General features: G+C 36.1%; 1 protein-coding gene across 10 annotated transcripts in view; it reads right to left on the reverse strand.

The window, feature by feature from the left end:
- The window catches only part of inaE (inactivation no afterpotential E), a 77,460-nt gene that overhangs the window by 8,332 nt on the left and 42,768 nt on the right, over window positions 1-26,360 (reverse strand). For all 10 annotated transcript variants that reach the window (XM_028182072.2, XM_028182071.2, XM_089730325.1 and 7 more), the window contains exons 2-8: window positions 20,549-20,644; window positions 11,911-12,135; window positions 8,582-8,694; window positions 7,039-7,260; window positions 3,885-4,200; window positions 743-866; window positions 12-135 (exon numbers count right to left, since the gene is read on the reverse strand). In XM_028182072.2, coding sequence (XP_028037873.2) covers window positions 12-135; window positions 743-866; window positions 3,885-4,200; window positions 7,039-7,260; window positions 8,582-8,694; window positions 11,911-12,135; window positions 20,549-20,643 — 1,219 coding nt within the window. In that variant the 5' untranslated portion in view covers window position 20,644. The remainder of the gene's footprint in view (window positions 1-11; window positions 136-742; window positions 867-3,884; window positions 4,201-7,038; window positions 7,261-8,581; window positions 8,695-11,910; window positions 12,136-20,548; window positions 20,645-26,360) is intronic.

Raw genomic sequence — 26,360 nt, forward strand, 5'->3', positions numbered from 1 at the left:
AGAATATCTACCGTCAGCTTCAAATTTCTCGGAGCCAGCAGTGAAATCCGTGAAGATATCTCGGAGTGAGATGGACCCTCGCACCGCCACAACTATACACTCGCGTTCATGATCAGCTATCACACAGAACGGCAACTGAATCGAAATAAAATCCAAAATGCGTTTAACATTTAAATACTATCAAACTAGTATTATATAGTAACTAATTAAATACTTTACATTTTTCGTGGTGGCTGACGTCGGAATGAACAAGATTCGTAATGTCCTCAATAATTTAATGTTAATTAAAACGCGAGATTAAAACATTAGAGTAGTATTAATTATGTCTGCGACTCGTAAAAGTCGGAGAAAGTACTGTACTCAAATCAAATCAAAAATAAATTATATTCAACATAAATGAAATTACATATTTGTTGAACGTCAAAAAGAACTACCGCCAATTCACAAAAACTAGCCTCCGTCCTGAGAAGAACTGGCAAGAAACTCAACGGACATGTCTTTTTTTTATATTAGAATTTGCTTTTTAATTATTCATTTTTACAAAAGGTATTAATAACGTAACAATTATTGCAATATTGAAACGCCCGCAGCGAGCAACTCATTCCCACTGTGCAATCTTCTAACTATCAAAATGGTTACGTTTTTTCCATAAGTTCATATTATGTATAAGTTTGTATTCAGGAATTATTTGATTCCATTGTAACTATTCATTTAAAGTTAGTGAAAAAAACAAGATTCTTACCTCAAAAACTTTGTTATTGAAGGAAGCAAAAATAATGTCGTCGGCAGGTAATTTGGACATGTATTTGACTCCAGCGAAGTTACACAAACAGCAGTTGTCGTCCGTTACTATAGAATTTTTCGGACTGTGAACAAAAGCGAACTTGAAGTCGTCGTGGCCTAAAAGATAAGACGTCCGGTGCATTCGTATCTAGCGATGCATCGGTGTTCGAATGCAGTCAAGTACCAATTTTTCTAATGAAATACGTACTCAATAAATGTTCACGATTGACTTCCACGGTGAAGGAATAACATCGTGTAATAAAAATCAAACCCGCAAAATTATAATTTACGTAATTACTGGTGGTAGGAAATCTTGTGAGTGCGCACGGGTAGGTACTACCACCCTGCCTATTTCGGTTTGAAGGGTGGGTGGGGTGGGGTAGCCGCTGTAGCTATACTAGGCCTCAGAACACATATTTCAAGGTAGGTTGCAGCATTTACGTTATAAATGTTTATGGTCTCCGATAACCATTTAACACCAGGTGGGCTGTGAGCGCGACCACACACCTAGGCATTAAAAAAAAAAAATTGACATTTTGAGAAAGTGATGAATGAACTTGAAAATAATTTTTTGTACGCCCTACTAATAAATTGATTTATTATTTATTATATTATTTATTCGTAGATTTAAATAAAGCGAATATTATAAAATTATAATAGTAAGACCATAAATTGTTATCCTGATTGTACCAATTTATTTTGATTTGTTTCAAAATAAAAATGATTAAAAGAATTGGCTACTAGAACAATAATAATTCATAAAGAAGTTTTAGAAGAATAATAAATTAATGTAAATAACAAACTTAAGTGTGCAGATTGTTGTCTAAGTATGAAAAAGACTTGTTATTACGGATGATCATACATTTTATTAAATATTAATTGATATAAAAAAAATAATTATAGTTTTTAAATGTTCTGATGCTTAGAAGAATTCTAATTTTAAGAAAGCGATTAAATACTTTTGTTATTCTTCAGTTTTTTAACAAGCTCATGATGCATGATGCATAAATCCGAACATAAATTAAAGCTCTTTGATAAAAGCGTCAAATTTTTTTAACACTTTATAAATCTCGGAGTAAAACACAAAAGAAAAGATATGTCGCTAAATAAATATATATATATATATATATATATTTAAACAGTGTATTATTATAGGTAAGTAATCCACTTTTAAACCTATATTTTTCTTTCTTTCTGCCTTCATATTGGAAAATTGTTCAAACGCGTGCCGCGACAAAGACTGTTGATAGTCATTGCTATAGACTATTATTGGAAATAAAAAAAAAACAGATTCATTTTTTGAGTAAAGGCAGAACGAGGTGGAACGTTGGAACAAAAAACAAATTCACTCGAGAATTTTAAGTAAAAAATATAATTTTTCAACTTGGACGTAACAGGTATTGAATGTCAAAGTAATTTATATAGCTATTAATCACTTTTTAGCGGATGGTGTGATAAAAATAGCGTATAGATAGGCTCTACATGACTGAAAAAGTTTAGCAGAATATAGTTTAAACTAAATAGAATACTTTTTATATGATGCGTGGACTCATCATTAAAATACCATGTATCCTGTAAATCTAATCTTATTTGGGCTACTGAGAAATTTAAATTTAATAAAAATATATTTAGTACTAGCTGACCCGGAAGACTTCGTAGTGCCTCAATCGGAAAATAAAAGACCTAAACTTTTGTATAAAATAAACTTAAAACAAACACAGAAATCCGTCCGACGAGGGACACATCAAAGGAAAAACAAAATTGTTATTTTTATTTAATTTCCAGAATTTTCATATTTATCTACCTTTAAACCTTCTCTGGACTTCCACAAATAATTCAAGACCAAAATTAGTCAAATCGGTTAATGTCAATATCGGCGGCTGCCTTAATCAAGGATGTCTTGAGTGACCCCAAATTGGGATGAGGCTTTGAGCACGCCTTTTCCTCTAAGTGTTGCCATATCTTGTAATCTAACGGATTCAAATCTGGACTGGAGGAGGGCCAGTCTTCGTGCCGGATGAAGTCGATTTCACGCGCCGCCAGCCAGTCTTGTGTGCTCTTCGCTCTATGAGTTGGCGCTGAATCTTATTGGAATACCCAGTGCCTGTTATTGAACATGGTATGAGAAACAGGTTCCACAAGGTTCGTCAGGACTGTATTTTGATACACAACTGCATTCCTTTTTACACCTTTCTCACAAAAATGTACCTCTGTTAAGCCCCAATAAGAAACTCCCAACCATACCATGAGCGAGGATGGAAAATGACCTCGTTGGACACGCGGAATACGGTTGCTCGCTTCTTCACTACTGTGTGCGTACACCTTATCATTTTGTTTGTTGTAGCTCTCTTCTACGGTAAAAATTTTATCATCCGAAAAAAGAATTTCCCGATATTTTTTTCCCGCGTACCGCTTCAACAAAGCGCGGCATCTCTTCAGTCTCAGGTCCATTAGACGAGCATTCAAACGATGTCCTGTTTTTCTTCGATATGCCCGAAGCCCTAAGTCTTCATTTAACACCCTTTTCACCGTGGTTCTGCTTAACCCCATCTGAAGGGCCAACAGTTTCTGCTTACGTTTGGGATTTCTTTGAATTCGCGCCTTCACAGCTTTTATCACTGCTGGAGTCCTAACAGACCGAGGGCGACCACTTCTTGACCTGTCATCTACACTAGAGTCTTCATTGTATCGTTTGATGGTACGATAAACGAATCTTTTGGTTTTATTCAAATTTTTCAGTATGTTAAAAATTTGAATTGGCGCGTAACCGCAACGATGCAACGCAAAAACTGCAACACGGTCTTCTTTAAGCGTCCACTCCATATTTAAAAATGAGTAAAAATTCTAAAAGTATACATTTTTATTTTCATGAAAAATTCGAAATTCGAATTCAATAAACTTTTTTGTGGGCAGCATTCTAAAAGAAAAGTTTTTACCGTGTGACAATACTTATGACCTGACTAGGTATAGGTATATATCATTTATCAAAAATTAGTCCACCAGATTTTTAAATGTATTGTGTTTGAATATGCCATGTTAAAATTAAATAGCACGATAATAGTGTACTTTATGATGCTGATATCTGAAATTGTAAAACTTACCGACAACAGCAACAAGTTAAGTGGGTGGCCAATTTGCAGAAGCCGGTGAAGCAATGACGGTATAAAACATACGGCCAGCCATATGCAGCGATTGATAATCTGAGATAGTAGAGGGCATCGTCTAAATTCATCCACGGTGGGGTTTCGGAGAATATCTTGTTTACGTCCGTCGTATAAATAGGCTCTTCGTCGTTTAGCATTTGAATACGTCGCATTTCTCTAGTTTCTCGTTTCTGTCTGACTCTGAGCAGAACACATCCTGCTACCACGTCAGATGGTACTAAGTCCGTGGATCGAAACAAGGCGCTGAGCAGTGCTGAAAAATCAAACAATAACTTCCAGTAAACTATTGTATCGAGTCGTTTTTTTATACACTAGGTTAGTTGTACGAGTTCGCGACCCCGTGTCACCTTGAAAGGTGACGTTAAAGTCTCAACTCTATTGTGGACGACTCTAATGGCTATCCTACCTTTCAAACTGGCATTTATGATGCGCTCGGCAAAAACAGGCCGTACGATACTTGACACGAAAATACGTCCTACGACGATTATGTACGGAATATGTACGTATTATGTACGAAATACGTACTTAAGAAATATGCACGATTGACTTCGACGGTGAAGGAATAGCATCGTATAGTAAAAATCAAATCCGCAAAATTATAATTTGCGTAATTACTGGTGGTACGACCTCTTGTGAGTTCGCACGGGTAGGTACCACTGCCCTGCCTATTTTTGCCGTGAAGCAGTAATGCGTTTCGGTTTGAAGGGTGGGGTAGCCGTTGTAATAACACTGAAACCTTAGAACTTATATCTCAAGGTAGGTGGCGGGATTTATGTTGTAAATGTCTATGGACTCTGGTACTTACACTTACACTTAAAACCAGGTGGGCCGTGAGTTCGTCCACCCACGTAAGCAATTTAAAAAAAATACGCTATGTATATATTTAGATATACATATATGTAACTATTTTAACAAAACACAATATCAGATCCTCGCAAGCGGCAATCTGTCAAGACCACAAAAGTTCCGTAGATCTAGTTTTGATTTTTTTCCCCCTTAAATAAGCAATATTTTTGTTTACGACTCAATTGCGATAGTTAATTTATAAGGTAATTATTTAAGCGTAATAATTATTTCATCTATACTAATATTATAAAGAGGAAAGATTTGTTTGTTTGTTTGTTTCGAATAGGCTTCGAAACTACTGGACCGATTTGAAAAATTTTTTTTCCATTAGAAGCCGACATTGTCCCTGATGAACATAGGCTACTTTTTTTTTATTTTTTTAAATTTTTTTTTTTTGGTTTCATGTGTGTTTTAATGTTTCCGAAGCGAAGCGAGGGCGGGTCGCTAGTTTAGTATAATTTTATTCAAAATGATTTGGATTTATTTTGAATTAAACTATTCGTCAAACTTAATACGAACTACGATCTGTAGGTACATGAGTGTCGTTCTAAAATAATTTACGTTTTTCGTAAAAACGAGGTTGTCGATAAGTTCTAAAATCAGTTTAGGAAACTGTGTCACGGCCGTATAAATGATATGCTATGACTCATCTGCTTTATTTATATCGTGTCAAAGTTCAACGCGTATCGTTATCGTAAATACAACCTTTTGTAATTAATAAAATAGTCTTATGATTTTTCTTATGTGATAAGAACAAGTTTGTTCAGTTCCCCAATGCCAACTATTGACAAACGTACTAACAACGTGAAATTTACAACTGAAAGAATACTAGAACAACACAGCAACACAAAATACGTACCAAACGTATATTGCAACGTTTTCTAAAATAGGTACTCTTATTGTCTTTTCAAAGGCTTTACCTAAGTTCTATGTAAATACATCTAACCCTTTTGCTAGTGTCTGCTGTTTTAGAAATGTCCCTTCATACTATCATGAAAGCCATTGCTTTATCGAGCAAAGTTTATGCTGAATTTATTTAATGGCCTACACGCATTTACTTTTAGCCTGAGCGCATTGTAATCCTCGTAAAATAAATTCAAGGCCCAACTTTTACCATAAAACCAATGTATCCGTAGGTACTGATTTGGTTCGAGATAATACTTACTACTGTGCAAAACATGTTGTTTGCTAGGTTCATTGTGCTTTCATAAATTAAATTAAAAGGTAGGTACGAATAATGTGGCTTGAATCCATTATGGTTAAAATTCATAAAAAAAATCGATAATTTATCCAACTAATCTCAATATGTAATCTAAATTTAACTTATCGTGCATTTATTTTCCTGTAAATTTATTTAGGGGAGCTCGAAATATAATCGTCAGTTATAAGCGTTATAAGCAACAATACGCTAATAATATTGAATAACAATCAAGAGGCAGGTAAATTTTACATTAGACCGTGGGCAATGGATTTAGTTTAAAAAAATCAATCTCAGTTCACCAATTTATACGTTCACTAAATAATTACTTATAGATATATTATAAGCTATTATATATGTATCTACATTTGACTGATATAGCCAAAGTGATTGCTCGGAATGAGTGGAAGTGGGCCGCCACATATGTCGTCGCACTGACAATCGGTAGGGCATAACAGTACTGAAGTGGAGACCTCGTACTGGACGTCGTAACTTAGGCAGACAGCCAACGAAGTGGACCGATGACCTGGTCAAAGTAGTTGATAGAGACTGGATGAGAAAGGCAAGAGACCGAAGAAAATGGGGTGCATTCGAAGAGACCTACACTCAGCATTGGGTGGACACGGGTTGAAGAAGAAGAAGAAGAGATATTATAAGCAAACTTTTTTTTGTATGATTGAAGGATTACTGGTGGGCCAGAGACCTTTCCAATTTCACCAGGACAGGTGGGCGAGCAAAGGCTCAGCCAGGAGGGGTGGGATTTGCTAACAGCTGCCCGAGCGCCTCCGAAGGAGACCTAAAAACTCAAGAGCAGCTGCTTCGTGACTGAATCTACTACCGGATCGGAATCGCGACCCGCTGAGAAGATCCGGCGAGAAACTCAGCGCGCTGAGGCATGGGTTAGGTTAGGTTGCACGTCGACCTCTTTGACGGTCGATCGACGTGTACGGTTACCGGAGTCCCTAGGCCTGCTCCTAGTATTAGAGCTGAAGGCGTCTAATGCAAAGGTAATTAGATCTGATGGATCCGTAAGGACGATAAGCAAACCTGCAACTTGTTGAAATGCTTCCTTCCCATGTTCGTCTCTCTTCAGCCAACAAAACGCCCATCTGAACCTCCGAGACCAAAGACCGGTGACTTTCCTATGATGGCGCACTTGGTTGGGTGTGTCCTGCATATCTCCATAGTTAACTGAACCCAAGGGATCGAACACCATGAAAAGCCCAAACACTGTCAGTCCTAGTTGCACCCAATTGAATAATACTATACCTGCGAACAAAATAAAATCATATAAATATAAACTCCTATAAGTCATGAGTAAGTAAACTAAGTCGTTTACATCATATTTTGTACCAGTTCTTTTTTGTTTTGTTTCCTTATGAATATTAATATGTCGACGCAATTAAAATTTGTATATGAATTAAAATCTGCCACAAAATTTAATACAATTATCATTTATGTACGCTAGTACACAAATAGGTAACATAAAAAACCAATTTTATGTGATCATCGTCAATATTGTAGTCCACTGCTCAACATATTGTTCATATCCATATATAAATAAAGGTTCTTTTAAATCTTAAAAGTTCATTTTGATATTTCAAACCTCCATTGAAATTATTTAACCTAAAAAACTAAACAGCCTTTGTAACACAACAGATCGACGCGTATACAAAAAATACAAAGTTATAATAAATCAACATAACATACCTTAGTGCAAATATTTCAAATTGAATATCTTTGGATAGCATTTTTCGAAACTAGGCTCCGAATTAATATTCTTATGGATTTTATGCTCTTCTTTGGTTAGGCTCGTTTTGTTAACCGACTTCAAAAAAGGAGGAGGTTCTCAATTCGACTGTATGTTTTTTTTTAATGCTTAACTTTTGACTGGGTGAATCGACTTTGATGATTCTTTTTTTATTAGAAAGCTGACGCTTCCCGTGCGGTCCCATTTCAATTTAGTCCAGTTCTGATAATGATATCCATGAAAAACTATATAGGTAAGTCTTAAATTTGCATTAAATACGCGCGCGACAAATAGATGAATAACTCAATATCACGCCAACCGATTTCGATGATTATTGTTTTTAGCATATTAATTTGTTTTAGACTATCTTTTTTTTATATTGAAGATTTTTGAATATCTATAAATATATATATTTATATTATTTGAAATGCAGCAACAGATACCTACTATGAACGCGAACATTTTTGCGAGAGCGACACCCAAATTATTAAAAAGAAAATTAGTCTAACAATTAATATTCTAATGAAGAGCGGGGGCGTGCTATGAGAATCCCGCTATCTCTCTCGCACGCTCGCTCGATATTGGCGGTGACGTCACAAGACTATATATACATGTGCACCCTTTTTACACATGAAAATTTACAAGAGCGCAAAATTAAAATTTTCCATCTCATATTTATATTTTACTTTTGACCACAATCACTGTTTCGTATAAAAAATCGGTCGACAACCCTATTATTCAAAGTAGTATTTTATTATGATGCATATTGACAGAATTTGTTAGAAAGAAGAATTGATAGTGTACAAGTGTATTAAAATAAGAATGGCCTACATGACTTACTTTGTATAACTATGCTAGAGAATTTATCGTCAACTGAACACTCAATAACTTCACAGAACATCCACATAGTACCCATCACATTGAGGGCTGTTTCCGGCAACACCAGAAGTACTCTGGAACAAAAGATCATGATTATATTTAACATAATGCCTATTTTTGGTCAACGCCGCCGTTTGGTCATTGACAAAATTCGTATTTGGTGGAAACAAAGACAAAATTAACAAAAGCAAAAGAAGTAAGCACAACTACGATTATTTTAATTTTTTTGAATTAAGAAAAAGGAAAATTATAGTTTAAATACAAAAAAAACACACACACACACACATAATAACAACAAACCGAATTAAAAAGTTAATTAAAATTTAGATGATTAATTTTATTGTGAAAAACGTAATTGCTATAATAAAAGTTCTAATGTTAGTTGATCCCGCTCTTTTATAAACATCACGTAATTTAGTTTACACAAAGGAGACGGAAAATCGTGGGCCAAAAATGTAATAACTTGGAATGTAGTCTAAAAAATTTGCCATATTTTTTTATATAAGAATATAAAAAATTACCTCAATCCTCTTTCTGGGACCGGAGAAAAATGAGAAAGTTAGTTTTTGTCGGTATAACGGTGTGATCGATTTAATTAATCGATTACAGGATTATAAAAAAAAAAATTGCACTAGGTAATTAATGCAAAGTAATTAAATGATCGATTTATACTTGTTGTATACAAGTGCGGTATGCGCCGGATTTAATTGCGATTATATACATAAATGAAGAAAAAGTCTATTATTACTTAGCAAAGTAATATGATTATCGATTTCAAATCGATTAAAATCGATTGTATTTTTGATGACAGCTTTGAAAGTAAGCTGACATGACGTTTGTTCATAGATTAAACAATTATTTTTTGGCGCTTGTTGTTTTTTTTTGCTCTACTCGTTTTGTATCTTCGACGCATTTTGAGTGTGTATCTATCGGGCTGTTTTTATATTTTCAACGATCACTGCTTTATTATTACGGATTCCAACTCTGCCAGCCTTGTACGACAATTGCTTCTACACTGGACACCGAAGTTCGCTCACACGTTTGACTTGAAATTGGATACTGTTGAAATTATGGATCGCTGTGTGAATTGTGGGATAGCAATTCCATATTCCATACCTGATATATATCATTGATATTCATTCATAATATGACATTTAAAAAATTATCCAATGGATATAATAAACATTTACTTATGCTTAAATAAGTTATTATTCAGCTCTTTTAAAGAGATTGTAACATAACCTAACTTTTACTAAATCTTTATTAACTCGGCTCTCAGATTGAGAAAACTTTTATAATTTTCAGCAAGGTACTGATAAATCTGAATCTATTATTCATATTAGTTTCATCACGTTACATTCGGGCCCAAAAATGTATGTAATCGTTTCAGTCTCCTTTAGCTACAGAACAATAGGAATGTACAAATCTGCTCACATACATCAAGGTCCATTACAATGTGTATTAGAGTTTAGTTCTAATTTTTATCTTTAAATTCACGGAATAAATGGTAAAAAATCCGATCCAAGACGTATTTATTTGCTCTTCTAGTTTTAAAACATTACAAAACAGAGCACAACACTATCATGGAAATAAATCTATATTAACATAAATTAATTTTACGTCAGTTGATACATTGTCGGTATCGTGTTAAGTGATACTTGTATAGTGAAAGTTTGCTCAAAATCATCATAGCCACGCGTAAATTTGAGCCGAATTAGCACAGAACTGAATAGAATACAAGCTATCGGATATTAAAACAAACCGATACCTACATTTCAAAAAGCAATCACATTACAATCATACAATAAATGATTAGATCGTTAAAACTGTGATATCTATTAAACAAAAACAATTTCGCATTTAAGGGCACCTCTTTGAACTTAAAAGGTATTTTATTGGTATTCTTTATTACTTCAAAAATTTTAATTAGATTACTTAAGCGTTAACACTTCAGTTCGACGCGGTTGGCTTCCTATAAATGATGTTAACGTTAGTCTATTAAAATTTAGCAGTAGTCCAAGGTAACCGGCAACAATAAAGTGGCAGGCCAAGCTGAAGGCCATTGTCTTCTCCCTTGAGGCTTAATGCTAACATTTAACTTTCAATATATGTTTGTTCGAAGATCGAAAAACACGTCTCTTATGGAATCCGGGTAAAAGCTTTCTTGTATTGCAGTGTGGAAACTTTCTTATAAATTTCATCTCCAAATTTTTACGATTCAATGCTTTCGTTTTTGATTAAAGTATTTAGACTTATTTAGTTTCTTCACGAACAAATCACCGTATAAAATAATCCATATTCGTTACCGCAAACTTGTGGCCTTATGGGTTGGCAAGGGTAGGTAGGCAAAGCAGTAATGTATTCCAATTTGAAGTCCTACACACAGCTGTTATACAATTGAGACACAGACCTCATGTCTCACGGTGGGTGAGCACGTTGTCATTTCTTCGGGCCCGAGTAAACACAGACCAAATAGGCCGCGAGCTTGTACAAACGTCGGCGCAGAAAAAATAAATACATTAAAATACTAAATCTAGTGACAAGACAATGTCAAAGCCATTATTTCTTACATTTTATTCTACGTGATCGCAATGCAAAGCAGGCTTAATGCGACATTAAATTAAGATTGCATTTTGATAACATATCGTCATTACGAAACATAACGCGCAAGATCGGAACGTGATGTGGGTACATTGTTTGCATCGTATAAAATTTCGCAAACAATAAATAGATTATTATTTAAAAATAATATTCTTTATTGAAAACACAGTGCTTCAATTGGGTACCACTTATAGTCTCGGTTTTTTAATAGCTGTAAACCTGATAAAAGAATGAGATCATCTAATTTATATTTTTTTGAAAAATAACAGTATATAGCAAATTGTTATTAATGTAATGTTTTATGTATGCAATTCTACAATACATGTAGGGAATTCAAAGTCCTCGTTAATAATCCCTATTTGACTACAACATAATAATACATGTCCATAGTTTCAAAACTAATAACGCTTAAATAGAAAACCGAACTAACAGTTAACTTCATTTTTTTTCATTTCCTGTTGATACTGGATTTGTTATTAGAGCGAAGCTATAAAATTATTGTATCATCATAGGTTCTTTATGCGTGTGACAATTTTCAAGTTAATCCTGAAGAGGTTAAAAAATATATTCAAGGAATACGAACAGCAAATGCCAGGTTGATTCTGGACTCACACATAAAGCACATAAATTCACAAGACCTCCACAATTCGTTCATAGGCTTAATTCGTTATTCTATGACGCTTACTTACTTGATTAATAGTAATGGTGATACCAGTTTTCTGATGTCTACATCTGTAATGGTCCCTCTGGCGGACTGGTGAGCCAAAGCAGCAAGTAACAGCATTAAGGCTGCCTGAAGTGTGAGGGTGCCGCATAAGTATAATCGGACGAAAGAGCCGCCGTGCCAACCGTCCGTCTGGCACTGCCATGTCACTGGATATAGAACCTCTACGACCAAAGCTATTAGTACCAACCTGAGAATAAAATAAAATATTGTTATGTCAAGAAGCAAAAAGGTTTTGAACTGAGAATGATCAATTATTAAAGGCAAGTATGTAATTACAGTGCAAATGTTTATAAAAAGAAAAAAATGTTGCCAATTTGCTAATAGAATGTCATTGTGTGACATGAACGTTGCATAATTATGACTGATTTATTTATGGCAATTATTAGAAAAAGGTTAAACCAATTTAGTCATACTGGCACAATTACCGTATTTGGTATCAGTAATAACTTTAGATATAAGATTTAGATTGTGACGTAGCTCTGTATTACGAGTCTAATATGTATCTCGTTGATTTTCACAAAAAATCATCTACAAAAAGTTCCATTAAAACCTGACGTACAAAGTTTTTTGTTCCCCATAAGTACTGTTTTACCAAGGAAGCGTATCAATATTTCTATTAAATTATTTCAGCGAGTAGGTACTTAATTAAGACTAAAAGCTGTTTGAGTTATCGAAAAGGTAAATGAACTGAGTTTCAATTAAGAATATAAAATCGATTGCATGAATCTTCGTAATTCGGTAACCACATGGCTCTTCAAAAAAAGAAAGGTATCTCATTATTCTGAAAGCGACCTAAAAAGATGTGATATTTATACGGACACAAAAATATGGTAACATACTCCAAGCCACAATTTCGGATATTCCTAATAATATAAAGTCAATAACGAAGTCCTTCATGAGGAAAGTATTTTTCTATTACATTTATTATTAGCTTTAATATTTTGCGATACCATAATGGACCTATTGTATACTCAAGGTAGGGTTTCAACTAATCCAATAAAACCGTGTGAAAGCCGCCTGTATTGACTTTCTATTAATAACAGATATTTATTTTACTGAAGCAACTGTTTGATCATGTTTTATCACCGGTGACGTCTTTTTACCTCATTTAAAAATAGTTAATTATTGTTGGATATTTTCTTCGGTTTTCGCGTAGTCACAGACATAATTACAACTACTTGTACCGTTTAATCTCGCATTTTTTACTGTCATTAGTTTATTTTAACAATGGACAATTATATCAGAGGAGGTGAAAATGTAGCCCTAGTGATTGATAAATTAAAGAGCGGACGGTTAGCCACTAGGAATATGGAAATGGTAGTGTAAGGTAGAGGGGGAAGAGCTCGACTGAAGAGGGCATGGATGGAGTGTGTGAATGAAGATATGAGAGAAAGAGAAGTGAGTGTTGAGATGACGACTGATAGAGGAGAATGGAAAAGAAAAAATTGCTGTGTCGACCCCAACTAGTGGGATAAAGTGGAGACAAAGAAGAATAAATTTTATTTCTGACGTTTCAAATACTTTACAGTTCGTGGTAACGGACAATGACCTCGTATACGATCAATAAAATCATTTGCTGTTCTGTCTGAATGATAATGTCGTAAAAAGTATTTATACCATAAAAATAGTTAATAGGTATTTATAACATAAATAGCTTTTCGTCCACAGCATCGATTGCGTGGACTGCATTTTCTATAGCGCGAACGGAGACCCGCTCTGGGTAGAGGAATGAATGAATTATTAGCCTTTTCAGGGTTCAAGCTATTTCAGCCGCGAAGTAGTCATACATTCAAATTTAAAGGGTTGAGGCAACAATACAATTGAGACTTCATCTCATGTTAATACATTAGGTTTAGTGGCGGCAATAAAGCTACCAATTTAAACCAGGTAAGGTGTAAGTTCGTTCATATATCACATAAATCATAAAGCTCACTAAAAGTTTTGTTTACCGGAAACAATTATAATGGTCACGTTATTCACGAAATAACTTTTGAAGGCTACATTACGTTAATGGAATACAACTAATTATAAACTGAAACTATTATTAGCTACGCGTGCACAAAAGTTTATATAATTCGGGATGTGAACAAGCCGTTCCCGTAGTTAGGTATTTTAGTTAATCAATCTCTGAATTTGCAACAAAATATCGAAAGTAACCAAATATTAAAATTAACTTAAAATAGTAGGTTGTAAGGGTAGATTTTGAAGAAACAAGAAAGTATATAAATATTATGCTTAAAACAGGCCACGTGCTTGCTGGTGTGGCAAGAAAAAGATCAGGTAGTGAGTACAACTGAAAATATGATTTTATAAATAAATTTCTTTATGGCCGTCGCTGTGGCGCATTGATTACATTTGAGGCTTACTATTATGAAATTTACTATTATATTTAAATTTACTATTATTAAACTGGTGGTAGGATTTCTTGTGAGTCTGGACGGGTAGGTACCACCCTGCCTATTTCTGCCGTGAAGCAGTAATGCGTTTCGGCTTGAAGGGCGGGGCAGCCGTTGTACCTACTGTTAAAAGTGAGACCTAACAAGTCATGTCTCAAGGTGGGTGGCGGCATTTACGTTGTAGATGTCTATGTGCTCCAGTATCCATTTAATACTAGGTAGGCCGTGAAATCGTCCAACCATCGAAGCAATAAAAAAAAATTGATAACTTATTTCAAATCACATTCAGGCCGTGCTTCTGACATTGTCGATGACCATGAGCAACAAAATCATTTCTTACTATCAGCAGCTCCACGTGCTCGTCTGCCTTTAACTTACTTTTATTTTATGACTGAGACAAAATTATCGAATAATGATCTTTAGAACATTCTACTAGTCTAATGAATTGAAGTTTTGAGATTCACTCTGTCTGCTGTCTTTGAATATTATCAAAAGAAGAACGAGCAAAACAACATACCCAGCCCGGCGCGGGTCTCAATGCTATTACCGCATGAAAACTTATAGCGAAAACTGCTGTCGTGTGAAAAATGGACTACGTTTGAAGTGTACAAATGAAAGGGCTTTTTTGCGATTCACGGTTTGCCGTGCCGCTGTAACTACGTGAATAAAATAATACTAGAGGTCCCGCAGTAGTCGAAATTCGACTATAATTAATTGGAATTGTAAGTTTGTACACTATTATGATTGTATTTTATACTTCTATAATCACAAATTTCGCCAAGATTACATTATAAAAAATAAAGACAAACAATATTTAATCTATTCTCAATTTGACAACAGACGTCAAGAACCAAAGTTTGACAATAAATAGTGTGCATGCGTGTGTGCGTCAAATACATGGTATGTAGTGTGTGTAATGTTTTCTTTATTGATTTAATGTATCTTTTATGCTTTATTTTTAAAAAATATTAGCATTGTGCACTTCTTCTCTATATTCTCTATAAGTGTGGAAAATTTCATACTCCTCCGTCCGCGCAATTTTCGTAAAAAGGGATACAAAGTTTTTGCTTCACGTATTAATATACAGATGCATCGTTAGTCGGCGCCCGTAACGCACGTGTCTGCATAATTAAATATCGTGATTCTTTGTTTTTTTCCATATTTTTTCGCACATTTTACGTGTACATGATTGGTATTCGACGAACACCGTTTTTTTTTTGTTATCAACTTTTTGAAGGTAAACAACAAGTTTTTCGTCAACTTCTATGATAGCGTGCCGGTCGGTGCCTTCAGTAATGTCTCTGCCACGTGACATTCGAACTCTCAATGTGTTCGCACGCGTGTAAAATACATTCTCGCATATTCTCGTGTCATATTAAACAAAAAGCACTAAAGCCTTGTTCGGACTAGGCGAGTATTTTAGTCGAGTACCGAGTAATTTAGTGGCTAAACTACTCGCTACTCGCCCGAAAAAATTGAACAAAATGGATTGACTTGACTAAATTATTTACTAACCTACTCGACAAAATTTTTGGTGCTCAGACACATTTAGCTACTAAATTACTCGGTACTCGACTAAAATACTCGCCTAGTCCGTACAAGGCTTAACGGCGTGCTGGTCTAACTAAAAGAAATTATGGATATAGTTAGTTTGGCAAACTTCAATGTTTAGGTCGTAGTCGAAAAATTTGTTTATTTTTTTCGATAAGATCCAAAAGAACCATTGCGTACAGGTTATTTTAAATAGTAAATTTAGTTTAGTCGTTTATTTACTATAACTATGTAGTATCGTTTTATCCAAAATAGTTTCTTTATTATGATAGATATACAATGTCTAAATTTTCAAGGTCCAGCGGCTTGGTTTGGGCATTTCTAAATGAATGGGATCATGGATAATATACGTTATACGTAAGCATCATTCGCAAATCCGCCGTACCCACTAGTAATTACGCAATTATAATTTTTTATGTTTGATTTTTGTTATACGTTGTTATTATGTTATTCTTTCAACGTGGATGTCGATCGTCAACATCTATTAAGTATCTATTTTGTTAGAAAAACAGTACGTTTTTTGTAACGCTGGGGTATCCGTTTACAGATATCCGATCGAGGGGGGTAACAGACCGGATATTGGACTCTGGCGCCTTCAGAGAAAAAGAAGGAGACTGAGATCCTCCACCTCTTCCAAGTCCTCCAGCCGCACAAGTCCGGGACTGCAGAACCGACTACCGACTAAGCCCCACCGAGTTCCACCAATCAGACTAGACTTAACTTAACTTAATATCTAATGTCCGCGCCTCACATGCGCTCTAATATGGCTATGGTAGCCTATCTTGTTCTTAAACGTGGCGCAAACAGAAGCTACATGTAAGAACACCACCCACGAAGTTGTAAAAAATAGTGGAATGGAACGGGACTTGGTACGAGTATACCGAGCATCTAATCCCTTAAGCTTATCGCCAAATATCCATCCGTTGTCACAGTTTCCTCATCATAAATTCACTTAACACTTAACCCTTTGCGGTTCAAATGCTAATGTAATGTAGGACTATATGTCCAATACGTGGGGACACTGGACCTCAAAGGGTTAGCTGTCGCCCTCGTTCCATTCTTGAATAGGGACTGTCGTTATATGTACCAAGCAAGAACACCCGCTCGGTAGTTTTTTTTATTTTTTTATTGCTTAGATGGATGGGCGAGCTCACAGCCCACCTGATGTTAAGTGGTTACTGGAGCCCATAGACATCTACAACGTAAATGCGCCACCCACCTCGAGATATAAGTTCTAAGGTCTCAGTAGAGTTACAACGGCTACCCCACCCTTCGAACCGAAACGCATTACTGCTTCACGGCGGAAATAGGCGGGGTGGTGGTACCTACCCGTGCGGACTCACAAGAAGTCCTACCACCAGTGATTACGCAAATTATAATTTTGCGGGCTTGGTTTCCACTACACGATGTTATTCCTTCACCGTGGAAGTCAATCGTGAACATTTGTTGAGTACGTATTTCATTAGAAAAATTGGTACCCGCCTGCGGGATTCGAACACCAGTGCATGGCTTCATACGAATGCACCGTCTTATCCTTTAGGCCACGACGATTTTCGCTTTATCGTTCGGATTAACTTTCCGCTACGGTAATGTTGAAATTCAAGATGTAGGTATTCACTACCGTGGCATCATACTGTCTGCTTCTGTCATACGGTTTTTATTACAGCCGTATCTCATATAATTTTTATTACGGGATGCATGTCTTCAGATATGACGAACCCAAGTAGAAACATCGATCCCATTGCATTTTTTTTTTATATCCTGTGTAGACATACGATCATACGGCCCACCTGATGATGAGTGGTTACCGTCGCTCATGGACGTCAGCAATGCCAAGGGCAGAACCAAGCCACTGCGTATCGAACAAATCAAAATTAATCATGACGTAACCAAATTTTTGTGATTAAATTTCAAGGTATTCCGTCCCAATCAATTTGCTGAACGAAAACAATTTAAAAGTCATTATGGAGCAATCGGGCGGGAGACAACAAGGTCGGCTGGAGACAAGTGCGGTACAGACTCTCGATATTGAGTGAAAGCTCATTCATATTAATGTGGATCAACAAGTGAGGTCGGTGACGGGTTACTCTGTAGACTGTTTGTAATATAGCCGTTGACATTTATATATATACATACACACAAGGCTCTATGTACTATTACCTATATTGCCTTTTCGATTATGTCTAGTCAAATGAAAGTTCTATTATTGCAACGAACTCTCGTACCAACGCTGTCTGTTTGGTATTGAATGATATTCTGGTATTGTATTCAATGTCTATTATGTTATTTATAAGTTTAATTTTTTCTTTGCTATTAAATTCTATTCAACAAGGAAAAGAGGCGCTCTGTTACAAAGTACCGAGCGAGGTTAAGATAATTATAAAATATTTCAGATTGTACTGTATTAGAATAATATTTATTTGAATAAACTCGTGATCGTTATCGTCATCATCGCGGTGGAACGTATATTCAGATAACAACGTCAACATCACTTTGAGAAATGAGATTGAAGTCTCAATTGCATTTTCATAGCGACCGTCCTATTTCTCAAATGTGACCACTTCAATAAAGCGGCACGACACGAGAACCTTCATATCGTGACCGCCGGTAACTACATTCCCGATCCTGCGGACAGAATGGAAAGCAGTCGACGTCGCCCCAAGCACGTCATTTCGCATCCTCCCGATCCACTCACGGTGCTTTTAGGTACCTCAAGCACCGGTTATCGTTCTCGTCGAACCCATCGCTTGCGACGAAGGGCTCGACGAGTAAACTAACCCTCAGACACAGCCCACGGAGCTTCTCGCCGGATCTTCTCAGTGGGTCGCGTTACCGATCCGGTGGTGGATTCTCCGAAGCACGGCTCTTGCTAGGGTTCGTGTTAGCAACGTCGTCAGGTTTGAGCCCCGTGAGCTCACCTACTAGTTAAGGTTACGCTGATATAGCCTCTCAAGGCTCTCAGCTTAGGTAGGAACCAAAAAAATTTATCAAATGTGATGAATGCACATTGGTGGTCACCAAATACATGACAAGATCAAGAGTCTGCTTTGGAAGGCCTAGTTAATGAGCGCAACAAACTGATAGCAAATAGAAATAGGTGAAGAGAAGTGGTGAGGCAAACTAAATTAACCTCCAAAAATACTACATAATGAGCAGGTTCGGTCTCAAAGCCGCAAAATTATTAAGAAGAAAAATACTGCTCGACTTGGGGTTAAGTATTTATTACAAGATGCTACCGCCACCCTTGTGGATGTCTTTTGTGACATGTTAGATACATATTTACATGGAAAATTTGGTACCTACCTACCGAAACCCGGGCTGAGATCAATAATGTAGGCAGGTACCTTATGATATAGAATATTGTAATCGTAGGTATTATTGACTTATTGTCATGGACAAATTAATTATGAACAGAGGATTGTGACGACGGTAACGCCAGACGAGTGGTTTTATTATAATTTATTTGTAGTTTTATAACAAAATTAAGTTTATATTCAACTTGAAAATGTTGTTTTTTCGTATTAATCAAATCGAGAGGTGAAAGGTTATTTTGTTTAAGTGACATTTTTGCTACTTTACGTGAAAGCCATTTAAAGTTTAAAATTAGGAAAAATTACCATAACTGATAGGATACTGCATAATTAGAAACCGTTTAGCCGGTAAAAACTATTTTATAATTTAAATGAACATTATACAATGACAGCGTACATATAACTAAGGTCACGCGACTTTAGTTCGCATAGAAAATTCTAGAAGAGTTGCTCACAGAACTTTGCCTTATTAACAATAACAAAAAAAAAACTTTAATGGAGTAAACTTGATTGAAGTTCAATTAAAAACATCAATCTGTTGCTACTAATTAATACCAAATAAAACGCACCATTAATTACAAAGATAAATGTCGCGTGTTAAGCGAAATGTTGCTTAAACCAAATAATCTTTCACCCCTCGAAATAGTTGTAAGGGAATTAAGTTGTTTAAACTAAATGATTTAAGTTACAGGCAGAACGGTTGTCCATCATCATCATCATCATTCTTTCCTATTACCCTCTCCTGGAATGTAGGGCTCGAATCAAATCCTTCCATTTACATCGGTCTTGGGCAGTCGGTTCTAGCTCCTCCCACGTCATACCCAATACACCTAGCTCCTGCTCCACCGAGCGACGCCAAGTTGTTCTGGAGCGACCTCTCTTCCTTATGCCAGACACTTTCCAGGTCAGTGCTCTCTATGATAGGTGGGTATCGGGCTTTCTCAATATGTGACCAATCCAATGCCACTTCCGCGTAAGGATAAGGTAGTCCATATTCTACCATAAATAATAATATTCTATATACATATATAAAAATGAATTGCTGTTCGTTAGTCTCGCTAAAACTCGAGAACGGTTGGACCGATTTGGCTAATTTTGGTCTTGAATTATTTGTGGAAGTCCAGAGAAGGTTTAAAAGGTAGATAAATATGAAAATACACGAAATTAAATAAAAATAACAATTTTGTTTTTCCTTTGATGTGTCCCCCGTCGGGCGGATTCCTTTTGTTTGTTTTAAGTTTATTTTATAAAAAAGCTTAGGTTTTTTATTTATCGATTGAGGCACTACGAAGCTTGCCGCTAGCTACAGCTAGTAAATAATAAAAATAATATTAGTACGTACCAAACGAATCGAAAGAGTAATTCGAAAATGCTTGGGAAGACGAGATCATCCGAGGCTGCCAGCCATTTGCGTCCGAGAAGACGGAGCGCCGGCATTCTGTGAACAAAATAAATAATATAGTAAATTTTGAAGCTGTCGTTGCCAAAAACGATAAAACTACAGGTAGGTATACTCATACCGGGCCATGCTACGCTTTTTAAGGAAATTTGTACTTAACCTCCCATACGCACGCATCGTATAAAAAAAGCTTAAGGTGTATCCAAAAGTGTAGGACATATTGTAAGCCGCACGGGTAAGTTTTATCACACTGCCTTTTACTGGGCTAAGGCCCACCCTGGGCTGTAAGGCCTAAGATGATGAATGACGCCTTTTACTGCCGCAAAGCAGCCATTCAGTCCGATTTGAAGGGTGGGACAACCGTTATAAAACACATTTATTATTGATACTTAGACCTCTTGTCTCGAGGTTTGAGGTATATCTAGATTTCAGTGACCATTTGAGATCAGGTAAACCGTTAATTCGTTAACCAGTTTCCGAGCGTAGCGGGAATAGGTCCTAGGCTATCAGCGTAGCGTAGCGATTTTTTTAATAAAATTTAATAAATAAGATTTTTGATAAAAAAACACATTGTCCTCAATAATTATGATTCAGTTTTTGTTTTCATGTGATCCACATGAAAGTTTGGGGTAGACCTCGTTAGAGTGCACTTCAGCGCTTATTTCCAGACTTTCCCTCCACGACAAACCATAATTTGATAAGATTCTGTATAGATTTGATTTCAATACTAACTTCATCAAGAAACGGAGTTCCTAAGAAGCCGAACAAATTTTAGGTAGTTTTACTAGTATGCTCTTCTCTGGCAAATAAGGTTAAATAAATGCCCAAAAAACATATTTGATCATAGGTGTCTGTTTGTGTGAAATAAATTTTTTAATACATAACTCAAAGTAAAATAATGTTTATAGTAGTTGCATAACAGATACTCATTATGGGCAGTTTAAAAAAAAAGTTATAAGTATTACCCAAAATGAACCAGTCTTACGTGAACAAAAATTATAAAGTACTGATTGAAATGACACCATATTAGCGGTAAGTAAATGTGTTCAAAGCTTAAGGCGAATGTTGTTGCAACAGTACAAATTGTTAACTCATCTTTTTGGGCACCTCGCAAAATAACTCATTTTAATTGTCGACTCAGTGATGACACGTTACATAAAATCTGCAAAAGGCAGTAAGTAAAATTATGCCAACAGTCTTCTTACAATGTCCTAGTTTTTTATTTTATTTTAGTCTTTATTGGGCTTAATGCCATTGCTGAACAATTGCTTGGTTGTTTGTGTTATACAATAACAAACAATATATTCGAAATATAAATGCTCTCTTTTTAATCAAATAACTTTCCGTATATTTAAAATCTGGAAAATTAAATTTCAAGCCGGCTATTTCAAATTGCACGAAAACTATTTTCAGTGATACATAATTATGCAATTTAATTAGCCCGATTATGAAATGGTACAAGGTTCATTTTAGGAATTCGGTATACATTCACTCAAAAAGTAACGGGAATGGGTTGTTTATGTTTCCAAATTTTTTTTGTTGTTGTTCTAATATTGTCTCAACTGGCACGGAGTTCGAGTTGCATCTGGTATTTAGATTAATAATATAGTACTGTTTTTAGTTATATCGTATCTAGTGTTTATTGCCAATTTTACAAGACTGATAGCGAATTGATATGGCGAGCGTAGAAGGAGCTTTATGTCCAACAACCTTATGTGTAACAACCTTACAACTAATGACGATACTGATACAAAATTAATTGAAGTTGCTATTTTATTCGATGCTCATTAACTCTGTAGTAAAATGTTCTGGAATAGCGCACAATTAATTCTTTGAATCCGATTTTGACTGCCTCTTTGGGTATAGTGATTTTTGCAACTTGAAACTGTCCTAAGTCTAACATAAGCAGAAATTCGTTGGAGCCAGGTCTAGAGTGACTCACGGATAGTGTGTCACGGTAGCGACATGTTACAATAAACGGGCCTAAACTAACCAATCTCGTTTATTGAACGGCGAGTTTTTCCATTAATATTAAAAATTGTTCACAGTATAATAATAATAATAAATAATAAATATTTACTAACAATCACGCCGTGCTAACTGATCCCGTACTAAGTTGGTAAAGAACTTGTGTTACATGTACTAGATAAAGGAAATAAATGTAAGATTTTTATTATACACATACATAATATATTTAATGTACATTCATAACCCTGGAAAAGAGATTTTTATATTTATCATACAAATATCTTTCCTTGGTGGGATTCGAACCCGCGACCTCCTCGTGTAGTGACCATGTCACTTACCACTACACCAGACGGCCGTTGTTATAGCAGTTGTTTAACCTGATTTCAAGAACCTGTGATACATATCACTTACACAGCTACAGCAAATACTGGCCAGAAGATACTGCGTCTTTTTTGAATTAGTTCTCTCTTCTCTTTGTTTTCTCACTATTTTGATCACAGGTTTGGCAGTTGTGATGAATATTTCCGACTTAGATCCAATTCATTACTGGTAACGATAACAATCATAATCCTCTCCTCATTGTGATTATTAAGCAGTGCTCTACGCTAGTTAACTGAAGGATCTCACTTAATTCTTAAACGATTATTTTCTCATTGCGAGCTTAATGATCGAACAAATAAATTAAGAATATTAAGCGTAAAAATAAAAATGCTATGAAGCAGAAGAATCGAGAACATGTTTTTAAAGTTATTGAACGAATGTTCGATTAAAATGAGTTGTAAATTAATTGATATTGGCGAAAACAACGATAATTTTATTGATAAATATCAGCGGCATATCAGGCAACGACAAGTGACCTCGGTCCTTACATAATAATCTTACAGAATCGAATTAAAAAAAAAGTCGGCTATTTAATTCGAGACTTTGTTTTACTTTGTTGTTGACTTTGTGTTGTAGATTGTTTAAATTATTATTTTTTTTTTGAAGGGAGAGGCGGCCATTATTTATTGATTATTTTTGTTTATAATTAATTAGTTTTGTACTTCACAAAATAATTACTCGAATGTTTAGCAGCTGAGCTCCAGAAGAAACTGGTGGTAGAACCTCTTGTAAGTCCGCACGGGTAGGTACCACCACCCTATCTATTTCTGCCGTGAAGCAGTAATGCGTTTCGGTTTGAAGGGTGGGGCGGCCGTTGTAACTATACTGAGACCATAGAACTTATATCTCAAGGTGTGTGGCGCATTTACGTTGTAGGTTTTCGGTAGGCAGCGGCTTGGCTCTACCCCTGGCATTGCTGAAGTCCATGGGCGACGGTAACCACTCACCATCAGGTGGGCCCGGCCGTATGCTCGTCTGCCTACAAGGGCAATAAAAAAAAAGATGCCTATGGGCTCCAGTTACCACTTAACAACCAGGTGGGCTGTGAGCTCGTCCACCCATCTAAGCATTAAATAAAAAAAGTTACGTGGATAGGTCCCACATGATGGATCTACGAGCTGTTAAGAATCGCCGGATTCCGTTGACTATAAGCAGCACAAGTGTATTATCTATGAACTGCACAGGACTGGTCATTATTGCGAACCTGGAAGGAGATGGTATTAGGCAGAACTTGAATGCCCCAAGAGACCTGAGGTTCTAAATTCTGTTCTATTATTATTATGAATGGCGGTCCAAACCCTAGAAGCCGAAACACTTTGCGATATAGTAAATAGACAAGCTGATGGTCCCTATCTGTTTTAATACAAATATTGAATTTGTTTTGATACTAAGAGCATACTAATGACCACTTTCACATCTCCGTATTGTAGAAATCCCGTTCCGTAAAAATACAAACAAACCCATTTGTCACACGAATTTTTGTTCCGAACGGGAAACGAACCCACGCGGCCGAATACGCACCGGAATACTCAGAAGCCTTAACTACTATCCCATCAGTAGTCAGAAGTATTCAAGAACTTGAAAATTGTAGAAATAAGCTCCGTTTTTAAACTCTAAAATCTTAAAATTCGCAATTAATACCACAAGAAAGCACAGACTTAAAAATAAGAGCAATTGGAGATTTTGTCAAAGGTTGGCTGTTGAATTGCCCAAACTAGGTTATATGTTGGACAGTAATACATGACCTATAGACCAGTTACAACCTTTTCTGTAATCCGATAAGAAACAATGTAATTATTAATGAATTCTTTGACGTCAACACACCCAGAAAAAAACTGAATGTGCGTAAAACCAAGTTAACTAAATACGTAAATGACATTCATATTATAATAAAATAAGTTGTTAGTTGATCTTTCCCCTTCTCTCACAACGTGGAAAAACTTTTATGAATTGTTTTGTATTTTACGTTAAAAAAAAACTATTAGCATTGTTATGCATGCTTAAATATATTTTATATATAATTACGAAAGCAACCACCGCGCTGTTACGTGTTCCTTAATCTTTTTGGACAAAAATATTACAAACCAATCAAGTTTTTTTTTGGCCAAGAGGTTGAGTAGTCTTATCGCCCCAGATGTTGGTTTGCTGTGTGGTATATGTAGCAGTCCTCTGAAATCTCCTTTGTTGATTTTCCATCCAAACACCCAATCCCTGTGCCCATCTAGACAGAATTTCGGTAATGCCAAGGAGGTGAGGATTGTGATCACGGGTTGCGGACCTCGCACCAAAGTGATGCATCGTAAACAATCGAAGTCGCCCTAAGCACGTCATTTCGGATCCTGCCGATCCTGTGCTTTTGAGTACCTCAAGAATCGATAATCACTCTCGTCGAATCCATCGCTTGCGACGAAGGGCTCGGCGAGTAAATTACCCCACAGACACAGCCCACTGAGTTTCTCGCCTGATCTTCTCAGTGAGGCGTGTTTCCGATCTGCTGGTAGATTCTGCGAAGCACTGCTCTTGCTAGGGTTAGTGTTAGCACCGTCGTCAGGTTTGAGCCCCGTGAGCTCACCTACTCGCTCGAAGAGTCTAGTATAACCCCTCGAGATTACTCGGAAAGGTAGGACAAAAATAATGATGCTCTGTCGAATCGACCAAAACGTAAACCTGCTACCGTCACCGTAGATGCTCCGACAACTAGCCACCCAATCGATTTTGCCAGCCTTCATAATCAGCCGAAAAGAGAACGTGGAAATTGCAGTGGCCAAGCTAATTATGAACACCCTCAATTACAGTAACATAATTTATTACTTCTATTTAAAAGAAAAGAGGAGGGAGGGAGGGGAGGGAGATTAAATATTATGACGTTTCCCCGTCCCATTTATCCCACTCTTCCAAACAATGATTGTGCAACAGCAAAACGAAGTCAAACAATCAATGATACGACTATAAATTCGGATTATGAAACGAACGTAGCGAGCGATGTCAGCATTACGTAAACAATAAACATAGTCTTCCATTCGTGTAACTCACGTAACGTTGAAGGCGATCCAAATTATCTCATTGACTCATTGTTTCAAGTAGTCTTTTAATAAACAGTAGCACGAGTCGATCACATCTTATCTATTTTGATTGAGATCGTTTTAAAACAAATAAATTATTTGCCAACCCGGAAATGATATGAGAATTGGTTATTCTTTGTTCATTATCTCAACGCTATCATTAATAAGAAATTACAGAACAGCAAGATGATTTGAAAGAGTTTTTAGACCAAATGACCTCATATTAGTCTGTCCAGCTGCGAAACAGAAAATTAGGTGGGCCCCAACCTGCTTGAACTGCCACTTGTTTAGTGTTTCCTACCTAAATTATTTTACTCCTGTCCCTTCCTCTCTTCAATGCTGGC

Source organism: Bombyx mandarina, chromosome 10 (genome assembly GCF_030267445.1).
Source record: "Bombyx mandarina strain Sakado chromosome 10, ASM3026744v2".
Classification (NCBI taxonomy): Eukaryota; Metazoa; Arthropoda; class Insecta; order Lepidoptera; family Bombycidae; genus Bombyx; species Bombyx mandarina.